General features: G+C 48.2%; 1 protein-coding gene across 1 annotated transcript in view; it reads left to right on the top strand.

The window, feature by feature from the left end:
• Window positions 1-14822, top strand: part of LOC119406392 (ATP-binding cassette sub-family A member 2-like) — a 45093-nt gene that overhangs the window by 16045 nt on the left and 14226 nt on the right. Inside the window, exons 4-5 of the mRNA XM_037673134.2 lie at window positions 11926-12051; window positions 14390-14647. Of these exons, the coding sequence (XP_037529062.2) occupies window positions 11926-12051; window positions 14390-14647 (384 nt within the window). The remainder of the gene's footprint in view (window positions 1-11925; window positions 12052-14389; window positions 14648-14822) is intronic.

Below are 14822 nucleotides of genomic sequence, written 5' to 3' on the forward strand. Positions count from 1 at the left end.
GGCCCTTCAGATCTCCCATCGACGCCTTTCGGTCACGCAACTCCACCAGAAACATACATACGACAGTTGCCACCGCACCGTTCGCTTCAATCCGGATGACCTCGTTCTCCTGTGGCCTCCGTCTCGGAATGTTGGCCTGGCCGAAAAACTTCTGCCCAAGTACTCCGGCCCCTACCGTGTCCTACGCCAGGTGACTGACCTTACCTATGACATCACCCCTCTGGACCCTACGGCGCCCTCTACATCTTAAACGTCGTCCACGTCGCTCGCCGGAAGCCGTACATTTCGCCCAACACCTGCTAACAAGCGCCGACTCGGCGCTTTCGCCGCCGGAGGTCGATGTAGCGGGGTTGCAGCTATCACTGTCGTGAGGTGTGCGAAGAACAGGTAGACGACGTGTCGGTGTTCTGGAAAATAACAGCCGCCATCTTGACTGCTGGACTATTCTTTACTGTAAGTTATAAATATATTCGCAATAATATACATACATATACATATCCGGCACATGACTGCGATGGCGAGGGCAAAAATCAGCCGAAAGTGTCCATATAATCGCTATCGCAATAAAGAAACAGGGTTGTGCGTGCGCCAGATTCTTGTATCTCCCCATATAAGGGCATGCCGAAAAGCCACCGCGTTTCATGGTGCCTTTGAACAACAAGGACGCCAACGTCGGGTACCACAAGTTTCCGTGTGACACTGAATGACGTTAAAAAACATTATCAAAAATAGAATATCTTTGTTTCCCCAGGAAATAGCGCATCCGGAGGGGAGTTGATGACATGATCCCTTGCCAAGAATTTGAGACTCCTCAAGAATTACCGCAACACAGACACTCGTACATTTTTTATACCACCTTGGCATGACCCGTCTTGCGGCGCCACAGCGGCAATAAATTCAACTAGGCAGCTTCCGCTTTTTCTAGGCACTCAAGGGGCCCCACTTTTTTTTTAATCCAGCGGCCGTGACAGTACATAGCAGTGTAGATCGTCTATTAGTGATTGAGCACCCAGCGACAGCTATTTTCCAGACCTCCCTGTCAAGCGCCGGTGCAGGTTTTCCGAAAACTGGTAAAATTTTATAAAATATACATCAAAAGGACGAAATCGGTTAAGGTAAGGGGTGCATATGATATTAAATTATCCATTGAGTCATATAATTAGTAGAAATTAGTATGAGCAGCAATTACATCTCAGAAAACCCATCGAATCGAGCCCGTTGCGACACTAGACAGATCAGATCTCAACCCCGCGCTTCTACGTGGCTTCGGCAGCGCGCGATACACAAAATTCACCTCGGCAATACACGGCCGCTACACATGTATGTGGCGGCCGGGGCAATACACTAGGGCAGAAAATGTATATAAAAGGAATGCCACGACCGTTACATAAAAAAAACGCGAGGCCTGCGCGGAAAGCGCAGCACAGTCACAGCGAAAGCTGGAAGAGCGCCATTTCTACACTTGCAAGGTACCCACTACGCCATAAATCAGTTTTTGTGAAACTGGTAAGTACCCACTACGTCATCATTTGTCATTCTGCGGAGAAGCGAGGTACCCGCTACACATCCGTAAGTCATTATATGCACTTTGTTGATGCGGCGGCTGATGACGATGACGATTGATGGCTGAACCCTTTGTAATGGGTTGGAAGCATTCAACAGCCCACTCGTTGCTCAAATCGCATTGTGCGGCGCCTGGTTACATAATTCGCGTTATGTGACGCCTGGTTGTTATTTGTTCTTCTGCCACGCTATATTACATATGTTGTGGGTCATTCCCGACATGAAGCCTGTAAATTGTCTTTTTTCAAAGGAGTTTCAAGCACCGCCAGGGCTCTGTGGTAGCATACTGGGCTGCCACGCAGAGGGCCCAGGTTCGAACCCAATTCCATCCTGGATATTTGTCTTATTTCGCGCAATAGCGGTTACGTACGCCGGCGCCAAAAACGGCCGTTGTTGTGATCTCATGACAGCTTTCGCTGTGATAAGGTGCGGCCTGTTGCATCGCGTCACCTTCAGTGGGCGAGCACGCTTATTAGGCTGAGTTTGACAGCTGCGCCTGCTCTCTTTTTGGAGAGGACTTCACTGTTCGGGGACCCAAGGTGGACGCCGGTTCGTGCAAGAACGTCGTGACATCGCGATTTACTTTGGTAGCGTTAGCTACACTTGCCTAGCCGGAGCCGATTTCGCGTGGATCCTCATGAGCCGTGCTGCGCATGCGCCAGGATCAGTGATGTCACACAGCATCTCACACAGCATCTAACCGGAGCCGGCATCTCACGCGCTCTCCGCCACCGCCACGCGCAGCTCGCCGCTGCTGGTCGGCGCGTTCGAGAGGAGTGGCGTCGTAGCCGTGGCAGACTCCGCCACCGCCGCGCGCGACTCGCCGCTGCCAGTCTGCGCATTCGAGAGGAGTGACGTCGTAGCCATGGCAGACACACTGGCGCCGGCGCGCGCGCAGCTATTCACCTTCGATGTGCAGTCGCCGTCTGACACTGCGCTGGAGCCGCTTGATAGCGCCTCTGACTGGCGTTTGCAGGCGGGTAACGCCATGGAGAAGGAGAGCGCAAATACTGCTCAACAGCTCAGAAGAGCCGAGAAGCTTATTTCATCGGATCCCGAAGTAGCTTCCTGGCAATTAGCGGTTCAGCGTACGAAGAATGAACATAAGGAGGCTAATAATCTTAGACAATCTGGAAAGCTAAGAATAATCAGCTGAACCTTTGCTAACGCTACGTATTGGCCTCGAGGAGTTACGGAGTCGCCCTCTGTCGGACGCGCCTCGATTGCGTGCTAGGCAGGATACCGCCGGCGCGCTCCCCGTAGGTTTTGCTGTCGGCGCTCTACAAAATCACCTCACGGAAGCCCTCCAGGGCATTTCTGTAAGTACTTTCAAAATGAACTGTGTTCTTTACTGTCAAAATAATCATTTTCGACGAACTGAAAGCACAAGATAGTCTTACAGTCGCTGTCTCTTTGCAGAAAACCGAGCACCCGCGTCACTCTGTCACCGCGCTGGAGACCCCTGAACCGGCTTCTTGCGTGAAAGGTAGTCACTCGCTGAGTGCAAACTGTGAAATATCTCGTTAGAGTAGACTGCCTGTATAACCAAACGGAGCATAACATAAAGAAGCCTCAAGCCAGCGATCGCACGGGTTCGCGACGACTGACGGTGCCTCTGCATGTATGAGCGTCTGCATGTATGTTCGTACTGATGGTTTCGCTTTTGCTACGAGCGCGTTTTGGCACCGCGCTGTGAACTTTAGGCCGCAAAATATGATAATTTGTGAGTAAACAAACAACTACTGTTGCGCGGACGCTATCAGAGCAGTTCAAAAACAATTTCCTTACAACTGCGGCTTCGGTGCACATGGCAACTTTGTGATCTGCCGTCCCAACGATTCAGTGTTTTTTTTTTCTTTTTCAGTCTAAATTCGGGTACGTTTTAATGTCATTTGACAAGTTGTCTCGCACTGCGTATTGATCGGTCTTCTCAGCGGGCAAATGCCGCTGCTTCCGTTTCTTTATTCAGTGCATTCGTTTCGTTTGGTGCTCACACAAAACGTGAGCAAATGCGACGCCTTTTTTTAATGCTCCTTAATTATCGTTCCGTTTGCATTCCAGTGAACTTGCCGCTCTCTGTCATCAACAAATTCATAGACCAAAGCTTCACCACTTCGAGATTGCTGGTGGAAGAAGAACCAGTCTACGAGACCGAGCATGTAGTAGCATGCGACGCCTGGGAAAAGAAAGAAAATACAGTAACGTTTGCCGGACTTGTTCTGCAAACGTCGGCTGTGAACTAGGACCCACATGAACTTGAAATAGCGGTGAATAAAATAGGAGGTATTGCAGCAACCAGCAGCCGCAAAACAGGATAGTAATTATTTGGCGTGTACTCGAGCAATTTTGGCAGCAGTGTCGTGTCTAACGCCAACAGGGTGGCATCTTTCCCACGTAAATAAATGAGGCTCCAAGAAAATACATGGGGTTGGCCGGTGGGCCGATCACGGAGGCAATGCAAAATTTATGTAGCTTATGAAGCAGTGCATGCCTCATCAAATGGGAAGGTTGCCCGTCGACGTCCCGCGTCGGCGGCGTCAACACGAGTTATGCAAAAAATAATCGTCACGTGATGGTGTCATCATATGACGTCATCATGACGTCACAGATCGCCAATATATGTAGCGTCATTATGACGTCACATATTGTGGCGTCACATAATGACGTATTCACACGTCATGGTCGCTTTGCATTGCCTCCGTGATCGGTCACGGAGGCCGTGCAAAACCGCGTTAGGTGCAGAACGCTTTTGGAGGTGGGCGCGGGAGAATCAGTACATCTACTGACAAGAAGAAGATGGCTTTCGCCTTCTAGTCATCTTTAACGAATGCATAAGGGACCCTGTGCGTTTTTTTAATTTAACGTATCTAAACAATGACTTGCGCATCTGCAGCCGATTTTGTGGACGCTGAGCACGGGGTCGACGATCAAGAGGTCGCACGGGAGGGTTCCGAGATGGCATCGCACGTGGTAAAAGATAGCGCTTTTACCATCCTGTGGCAGATAAGCATCATTTGCCGGCGGGAAGCGCGCGCGAGCCATCGTCTCAGTGCGCGCTGTCTGCTACTCATCGAACATCGCAGGCCCTACGCAGTAGCAAAAGCGTTCGTCGCGGAAGTGCTTGTTGCACACAAGACTCGTAGCGGATGGCTACTTGCCGGTTCTTAGCTTTACAACCCATGCTTCACGCTGTTTCTTGTCCCGCGGTTACCGGTGCAGGCTGACACTGGGCTCCGTTGCGTAAACGCGGCACTGCGGCACCGAGCGGTAGAGCCCCATGTTCGCCGCCTTCGAAGGCAGCCACTCTATTACAATGGTTTCAATTGAGTAGAAAATGAGAGAAAACCTCCGAATTTGAACAGACCGCAGCGCATGTGGGACTTGAAACCCGTTTTCAAAGCACGCGGCACTGCGCCACAAGCAGCCGACGCGGCCGCTGAGACCACGTGATCCTGCCAAGCACGTCACGCCGATGGTGGCGCCGGCGTTTCCAGTGGTGGGCCTCGAGGCCAATATCCTGGCATAGCCGAGCTAAGCCACTGCAAATTTTTTTCTTCGCGATTTGCTTTTTCGTCTGGTCTTTCGTGTGACGGTGTGTATGAGCAAGTTATCTTCGTGTTCTCTGGTGTGAACGCGTGTGGCAGCCAGCCTGTTTCTTGCGGTGCGATGCCTCGAAACTGTTGCGTGTCGCTCTGCGACTCAAAGAACAGAATATACGCGATAGTGAAATATGACGACTTTTGTTGCGACCCACAGCGTTGAGAAGCGTGGTTCAAGAATATCTTTCGCCAGGGACTCAAATATCTTTCGCCAGGAAGCAAGTTGGAGACAAGCGACAGGTCTCTGGCATGTGGGCGTCCGCGTAAACTTCTCTATAAGGAAGGCTGTCCGTTTATAAATTCATCCTTCCTAATTTTAAATGCGAAGCATTTCTTAGCGAACTTCTGCGACATTGAGCGTATCTATCTATCTATCTATCTATCTATCTATCTATCTATCTATCTATCTATCTATCTATCTATCTATCTATCTATCTATCTATCTATCTATCTATCTATCTGTCTGTCTGTCTGTCTGTCTGTCTGTCTGTCTGTCTGTCTGTCTAGCCGCCTACGACTTTGTGCTCTCCTGGCCGTTTCGTTAATAGGATGTACACCAAATTTGATATGGCGTAACATGACTTTATGACGATTATAAATGACAGGTCATAACATGAAAATCATGATAACCATGTCATGAACGACATGATTTAAATGCAACTGTTTTGGTGCCCTTGTGTCTGTTTTTTTCGTTAGTTTTATATATACCAAAATTGGTATGGCGTGACAAGAGTGTATGACAAACATAAGTGACAGGTCCTAATGTGCAAGTCATGACACGCATGTCATGTACAGCATGACTTACATTCCCCGCTCATGGTGCGCTCGCGGCCGTTTCGCTAGCCTGATATACATCAAAACTGGTATCTCGCGACGTAACTATGTGACGAACACAAATAACAGGTGGTAACATGAAAAGCATGACACGCATGTCAAGCACAGCATGACTTAAGTGCCACGCTCATGGTGCGCTGGCGGCCGTTTCGCTGGCTTGATATACACCAAAATTGGTATCTCGCGATGTGACTGTGTGACGAACACAACAGGTAGTAACATGAAAATCATGACACGCATGTCATGCACAGCCTGACTTACGTGCCACGATCATGGTGCGCTGGCGGCCGCTTCGCTAGCTTGATATGCACCAAAATTGGTATCTCGCGCCGTGACTGTGTGACGAACACAAATAACAGGTGGTAACATGAAAATCATGATACGCATGTCATGCACAACCTGACTTACGTGCCACGATCATGGTGCGCTGGCGGCCGTTTCGCTAGCTTGATATACACCAAAATTGGTATCTCGGGACGTGACTGTGTCAGGAACACAAATAACAGGAGTTAACATGAAAATCATGACACGCATGTCATGTACGGCATGACTTACTTGCAACGCTCATGGTGCGCTGGCGGCCGTTTCGCTAGCTTGATATACACCAAGACTGGTATCTCGCGACGTGACTGTGTGACGAACACAAATAACAGGAGTTAACATGAAAATCATAGACACACATGTCATGTACAGCATGATATACATGTCACGCACGTGATGCGCTCGGTGCCGTTTCGCTAGCTTGATAGATACCAAAATTGGTATCGCGCGCCGTGACTGTGTGACGAACACAAATAACAGGTGGTAACATGAAAATCATGACACGCATGCCATGCACAGCCTGACTTACGTGCCACGATCATGGTGCGCTGGCGGACGTTTCGCTAGCTTGATATACACCAAAATTGGTATCTCGGGACGTGACTGTGTGACGAACGTAAATAACAGGAGCTAATAGGCAGTTGTAGTTTAGCGTTAGCGTGATAGCGGGGGTTAAGGGAATAGCGTTACCGTGCCGCAAACATTCGTTGCAGACAGTGAGTTTTAGTTTAGCGGGATAACGTTTACGTGCCCAAGCTGGGACGGTGGCGCCGCCTGGAGGAGGGTGAATGCGTTAAAAAAGTGAAAAGAAAAAACTGAGAATGCTCGCCTGTATCCCCGCACGAAGCAACATTACTACTTTGTTTAGCAACAATAAAAGTAAATAAATCTGAACCACGCACCAAAAGTGAAAATTTTATTTTGCAGATTTCTTTACACCGATGTCCTAGTTAGGCCTAGGGACGTTCGAAATAGCATAGAGTTTCCTAAAACGACCTAGAGGGAACTCTGGCGCTGCGATCGTTCAGCCACCATGGGAATGATGGGTAGTACACGGATTTGCCTAATCTTCGTGCTTGTGGGCTTCGAACGCAATTGTGGCTTTGTTTATTGCTATGTTTTGGTTTTCTTTCGGATAAAAGAATGGATCGTTGTGAACTTCGTGACCAGATTTGAATCGGTGAGCCTAAAGAAGTTAAAGTGGTGAAGTGAAACTGCTGATTTTTGCTGAACTTCGTTTTGCGACAAAGCGGATGCAGGCGACGCGGAGCCAAACGGAGCCGAAAGAACGAAGTTTAGACAAATCCGTGTACTACCCATGATTCCCATGCTGGCTGAAGCGCGACGCATTGCAGCTCCCATAGACACTAGCGCCAGAGTTCCCTCTAGTAAGTATTGTAGGAAACTGTATGCGAAATAGGAAGCGATCTCAAAAACTACGCTAAGTTATCCGTAATACTCGGGCGTCGAAGCTACCTGAGGGCAAGCGAAGCCATTCTACGCAGTCGCTTGCTGTGAAAGAAGTGAATCCGTCCATATCAACGCTAAATTCAGTTCGAAGTGGGCGTCCAAAACCACCGCCATGTTTTACGTACACTACGTTAACCACGTAAACACGGTAACGCTAAATCTGAAAAATAGCGTGCGTACGGTAAACGCTACGGGTCACTTACGGTACTGCGCATGCGCATTTCGGTCCCGCTATTCGGGTAAACCCGCTATTCCGTTAAGCCCGCTAAACTATAACTGTCTAATATGAAAATAATGACACGCATGTCATGTAGGGTATGATTTAGATGCCACGCTTGGTGCACTCGCGGCCATTTTAACTGGATATATACCTAAATTGGTATGGGATGACAGGAGCGCGTGACGAACATAAATAGCAGGTCACGCATCGTATATATGTAGCAGAATATTTTTCATTAGCATGGCATATACAAAATTGTACACGCATGCATGTATGACAATCTCGCGATATTTAGCGAACTAGATGTCACGACATGAATGACTTCATTAGCCTCAATGACAAACAAGACGATGTATGCAGCTCTTTGCTGGCTGCTTCGCATTACATCGATTCCCACACTGCGTGGGATCTGCCGATTTTTTTTTATGAAATTGCAATAAATGCGTAATGCTATTGGAACTTTTGTTCCGAAGTATTCCGAACTTTTGTCGTCGGCACTTGCACTTATAAAGCTTCAACAACTTCACGTATATTGATATTTTAGTTTCCAATTCATGACTTAAGAATGTATATCCAGTCATGTAGCCAATCATTGCGAGGGGGGCTAGCAAAGTGATTTTCATGCCAAGCGCGGGTGCGAGCGGAGCTGTAGGGAGAATCGGTCCTATGTGGAACAGCGACGGGACAGTGGAGAGATGTTAAAACTTGGATTTCCGGGGAAGCGGCGCCCGGAACCCTCGGAATATTTTGCGGTCAGATTAGAGTGAGTGTCGCGCGTACAAAGCAACTGTGCAAGCTCTTCTCCATCAAGCTGTCCCCAAGCCACAGCGACCGCGCGGAGAACTAGGCCCGAGTCGTCGTTCGGGCGCCACGCGACAGTCCGCCCCTTTGCTTGTTTTTAAATGCGAAGCATCTAATGGCGGAGTTCAAACCGGTGGTAGTGGTGGTCGTGGTGGTGGTGTGCGGCGTGATCACCCTTACTGCGCATTCGCAAACCCTCTCCACACACTCCCTCTCCACTCTCCCTCTGAAACGTGGGGTCGACATGCCGAAACGCTTCTTCGCATCGCCTCATGGTCCCCTTCAGGGTTGCCAATGGTGGATACTTTTCGCCAAATTGGCGAATTTGAGAGACCCGTGGCGACCTAAAATTATGAATGGCGACTTGGCGAATTTTTGGCGATTTTCGGCTTAGGTCTCCACTTAGTTATGCATCCTAAGATTAGTGTCTTCCCAATGAATGAGCGGCAACATTCTCTGTATTTTTCTTGGTTTTAAACCCACGAGTAGAATGTGCACATTACGCGTCATTCGGTTTGTCCGTCCTGTAACTCCTGTGCATCTCCTCAATTCGTCTAGATGCAGGAGGTACTGGAACGTCCCCCGGCGACATTTTAGCAAAATGTAAGTCAGCGGACTGCCTTGAAAACCGCGAGGCGGCAGTGTCTATAAGTTTATGGCTTTAGGTGTTTTAAGCTTCTTTAAAGTTTCGCTTCTGAAAGGGCTAGACGATGGGTTGGCCACGTGTTCCGACCAATTGTTCCGCCAAAGCTCCAAATGTTCTGAATCGCTTGGCGACTTATTCACTGTTGCGGTACCCCCAATTCAGCTCGCAAAGACTGCTTTAGAATAGCGAAGAGAGGCGGATACACGGCTATTTGTGCAATAAAGAATATTTATTGAGGAATTTTCCACTGTTCTCGGTGAGCGTGTGCAATGAAAACAATTGCTATATAACATTTTACATTGTCAACCTGATCATTAATAACGCGTCGGATTGACGCGTGTAGATATAGGCGACTATAAGAAACGGTCGGTGGCGTCCGGCATCATCTTAGTTCAAAAAGAAAAGGTGTAAGACTGCTGTAAGAATTCTGTCGTGTTACCTTCAATAAACCTTTTAATCCCTTTATTTATATAAGGGTACGTAAAGCTGTCTACAAAGAACGCTTTCATGGTTTTCGCCCAGGGTTTACCACACTTTTACCTTTGAAACGAGCGGACAGGGATGGAATGATATCATGAGCGTTTCATTCATTCACCCTCGCGCCACCACGCACATCTTGCGGCTAGTCGGAAAAGCAGCACTATGCACTCCCACGGTGAAGCGGGCGATACGAGTGGCATCGAGAAACGTCAATATAATTTCAGGGTCTTGGATGCTACTGTATTCTACGGGGCTATACGTGAGTGGAAATTTTTATTACTAAGTTTGCCACACATATCTAGAATGGCGACATTTTGGCGAAGATTGTAAAAAAATGGCGACTTTTGGCGACTTTTTGCTCGTCGTTTGGCGACATTTACTCGAAAGTCAGTGGCAACCCTGGTCCCCTTTAGCGGGAGATGGTGATTTTTTTTATGTAGCGGCCATGGGGGTCGAGCGGGTTAAGCTAATGGTTGTATACAACACAATGGACATTAAAGTGTATCATAATTTAATATACGCCAATAGACCGCGAAAATCCGGTATATTTACCTCCCGTCCTTAAGGCCAGGGCTCGCGTAGGGTTGATATGCTCCGGCGCTCGCCAGGTGTCGCGCGCATCGCCCTTCCTCCTCCTCCATATAACACTGCGCGCCCGCTTACGTCACCAGTTGCTCTGGGTGTGCCGCGGCGAAGTGAACTAGAACGTTGGCAGTGGGCTCACCGGCGTCGAATGCGTGACACCGCCTATGTCTATTTGGGCATAAGCGTTGGTCGCAGGCATTACATTGGCCACAACGGTCGTGACGCGTGGTGCGCAGCAGTGTGAACACCGTTCATTCGCGACGTGTCTTCCCTCTAGCATTGATGCGCACCAAGTGTCACTACCGTAGAGATCAATGTAGCGTCTGTGACATCAGCGGCTTCACCTTCACCGTTGCTGCTGCAGCGCAGTGAGCCCACTAACCCTGTTCTATTTCACTGTAGCCGTGGAGAGGACGTCCGTGTGCGCGCGCTGCTCCTACTTCTGCCTCAGCGTCAGTTTGCCAGTTTACGCCACCAGTTGCTCTTCTGGGCGTGCCGTGGTACAGTGACCTAGAAAGGGGCTAGTGGGCTCACTGGCATAGAACGCATGACGTCGCTGATGTCTCCTTGAGGGCACACGAACACTGACGGGAGAGTGCCACTGCCAGAAACCTAAATCAAAGATTATGATAGCCTCCAGATTTCTGACACAATATTCCCCATATTGCTTGCTTGTGTTTCCTGTCTTGAATGTTCGGCGCTTGCTACATTCTTACCAAGAATGCTATGTCACGCTGATAGCGCGCACGGTGTTCGTGACCTGAGCGCACAGAGCGCTCTGGGTTAAGCAAGGAAAGGCATGCAAGAAAGATGGCGATAATTAACAGCTGAGCTGTTAAAGTCTGACGTAAATTCCTGGGGATCTGTCGTCCGCACTTTCTAGCCCAGCTGCAAGAGCGAAGCCTGACAAGAGGAAGAGCGAGGCTAAAGCTCTAGCGTAGCGAGTTCAGCCGCAGGATTGAGACCTATACCACGACCTACACAATGACCACATTAGCGCTACATTAAGCGCCAGGCGTGTGTGTGTGTGTGTGTGTGTGTGTGTGTGTGTGTGTGTGTGTGTGTGTGTGTGTGTGTGTGTGTGTGTGTGTGTGTGTGGTGTGTGTGTGTGTGTGTGGTGTGTGTGTGTGTGTGTGTGTGTGTGTGTGTGTGTGTGTGTGTGTGTGTGTGTGTGTGTGTGTGTGTGTGTGTGTGTGTGTGTGTGTGTGTGTGTGTGTGTGTGTGTGTGTGTGTGTGTGTGTGTGTGTGTGTGTGTGTGTGTGTGTGTGTGTGTGTGTGTGTGTGTGTGTGTGGTGTGTGTGTGTGTGTGTGTGTGTGCGTGTGTGGGCGGGCGGGTGGGGGGCTGTGGCGCTAATATGTACTTTCAGCTGAAATAACCCTTCACAAATCATTCCTTTGACACGCAGAACTTATCTTCGTGCTCAACCTGCTTCACGGCTACGCTGCCCTTCCTACGATCTACATCTGCTCCTTCTTGTTCGACAGCCCGATCACTGCTTACTCGGCGCTCGTCATTATCACCTTCGTCATCTGTGAGTATACAAGCTGTCCATCAAATTCAAATAACTGACACGATAGAAATCTATATGCGTAACTTCGCTTGAGAACATAACTGTGTTGCTCCTTAACTCCACATTTTTTAAGTGATCATGCCTGCCTCCTATCTTTCTTGTTGTCACTTGTTCCTATGACATCGAAACCTATTCGCCTTGAGTTTCGGTTTTAAAATACAGACCCATACAGGTGCACATCCACGTTACTTATTTTAAAGATGGGGGAGTGGAAAGCTGTCCGACTTTCAGATGGTGTTCAACGATTATTCATCAACGATAATACTTTTGAGTAACGGTGAGACTTATAACGACACTGTAACAGCTGGAAAGAATGATTTCGTTCGCGACATATGCTAGATGCTTCCGCTGTGCGCACAAAAGTTCAAAAGAACGGTCAAGACATCCGCGTACCCCTAAATAGTAACTTTTTGGGATTTTACGCGTAAAACCACAGTGTGATTATGAGGCACGTGCATGGGAGGGTTCCTGAAATTTCGACAACCACCTCGGGTTCTTTAACGCGCATCTAAATCTATGCATGCCAGCCTCTGGCAGTTTGCCTCCATCGAAATGCGACCGCCGCGTGTCCACCTGGATGCATTCGTACATACATACATACATACATACATACATACATACATACATACATACATACATACATACATACATACATACATACATACATAGATACATACATACATACATACATACATACATACATACATACATACATACATACATACATACATACATACATACATACATACATACATACATACATACATACATACATACATACATACATACATACATAGATACATACATACATACATACATACATACATACATACATACATACATACATACATACATACATACATACATACATACATACATACATACATACATACATACATACATACATACATACATACATACATACATACATACATACATTTTTTCATAAAACACCTGGACAATGTCGGAATTAAGCATTGAGCCTATCAGTATTTCGTGCTTTTCCGCTACATGCTATCTCTGCTTGCGCGGCCGAAAATGCACAAAACGAAGTGAAATCAGTTGATCGCGCACGATAGTCATGCTAGAGAAGTCAGAACGGGCGTGCGACTGCATGGCAAAGCAGGGTAGGAGGCAATTAACAACTGATATCCCTCGTATATGTACCAATCAACAGCTGATTTCCTGATGACGTCACGAGAAGAGACCACCGCTGGTGTCGCGGAATGGGCCGAAAAGACTGGGAACGCCAGGAGAGAATAACGCGCTCGTTGTTCGTATTTGCAGAGGTAGTTTAGGGGCCTTTTAGGCGTCCACTAGGAAAGGTACAGTGATCACGCCAGGTGAAATAACTATAGGCGGTTGCAACATTAAGAATAAATGTAAACTCCGCCTACAGCCGCCGCCGTCCCACCCAGGAAAAAAAATTTTGCATAGGTGCCCGCTCCTGTCGCACTTGCTCATTTCCGTGACGTTGTGCACCAGGCGCTTACTTGAGGTCGGTTGTTTTCTCATACAGATAGCAATACTGCAATTCGGCCTAGTTATAACACATTCATATTCACGGATTCGCGCGAGCACACCGAGACAATGCAGATATACACAGTCTTTGTGTTTCTCTTCTTTGTCTCCGTGTGCTCGCGCGAATCCGTCAATATGAACGTGCAGCTAGGTTTCGGTCGAAAACGTGGAAGTTCCTGACAAATTTCAGCAGAGGTTCCGACATCACTCTTGGGGAAACGGAATATTTTAGTGAGAAAATATTCCAAAAGCCAGGAGAATTCCTCTTAAACTTTTTCAAACACCGCCTTTACTCAACATAAAAACATAACAAGAGATAGACGCTGCGCCACTTATACGGGTGGCATCCTCAGTACACAGATGACATCATATGAGAGAATACATCGTGCTTATATCTTGCCGTAAACATCCGGCACATCTTGCCGTAAACATAAGTACACATCATCTGTGTACTTACGATGCCACAGGTATAGGTGGCGAAACGTCTGTCTCTTGTTATGTTTTCATGCTGACTAAAGCCGGCGATTGAAAAAGTTTAACACAAATATTTTAAGTCGGGACGACAAACCTTTGATTATTAATCTACGGAATATTTACATTAGCAGCCAAAAAAGTTCTTATGGTTCAAACGGAAAACCACCTAGCACGACTCTCTTGCACAGATGAAAAGGCAAGCGCGCCGCAGTTCTAGGGCGGAGCTTGTGTTTAGTCTTAGGTTCTAACCGACTATACGTGTATCAAGCTCAAAACACGACTCTGACGTGACGTAAATCCGCAGCGTCCGGGGGTAACTTGGCAGCGGTGTTCATGGAGCACTTCGGAGAGGATCTCCACAGCTCCTTCCTGATCACGGTGGTCGAAGTGACCCTTCAGGTGCTGAGGCTCCTGCCCAATCAGTCCTACTCTCGGGGCATGACCAAGATCATCCAGCTGGCCAGGGAGAAGGGCATCTGCCGCAAGGGAGGCCTGCAGCTCGAGAGCCACTGCCACACTAGGCAGGCACAGGGCAGACTGTCCCTGCTGCAGTGCTGCTTGCGTGAGTTCTAGTGTAGCAAGACCTCCATTCATTTATTAAGGCGATAATTGACCGGCGTCCCTCGTCGGCGTCCCCCGTCGGCGGCGTCAGCACGAGTTATGCAAAAAGTCATCACGTGATGACGTCACCATATCGTCATCATGACGTCACAGATCGCCAAAATTTGAGACCACAC

This window comes from Rhipicephalus sanguineus, chromosome 10 (assembly GCF_013339695.2).
Source record: "Rhipicephalus sanguineus isolate Rsan-2018 chromosome 10, BIME_Rsan_1.4, whole genome shotgun sequence".
Lineage (NCBI taxonomy): Eukaryota > Metazoa > Arthropoda > Arachnida > Ixodida > Ixodidae > Rhipicephalus > Rhipicephalus sanguineus.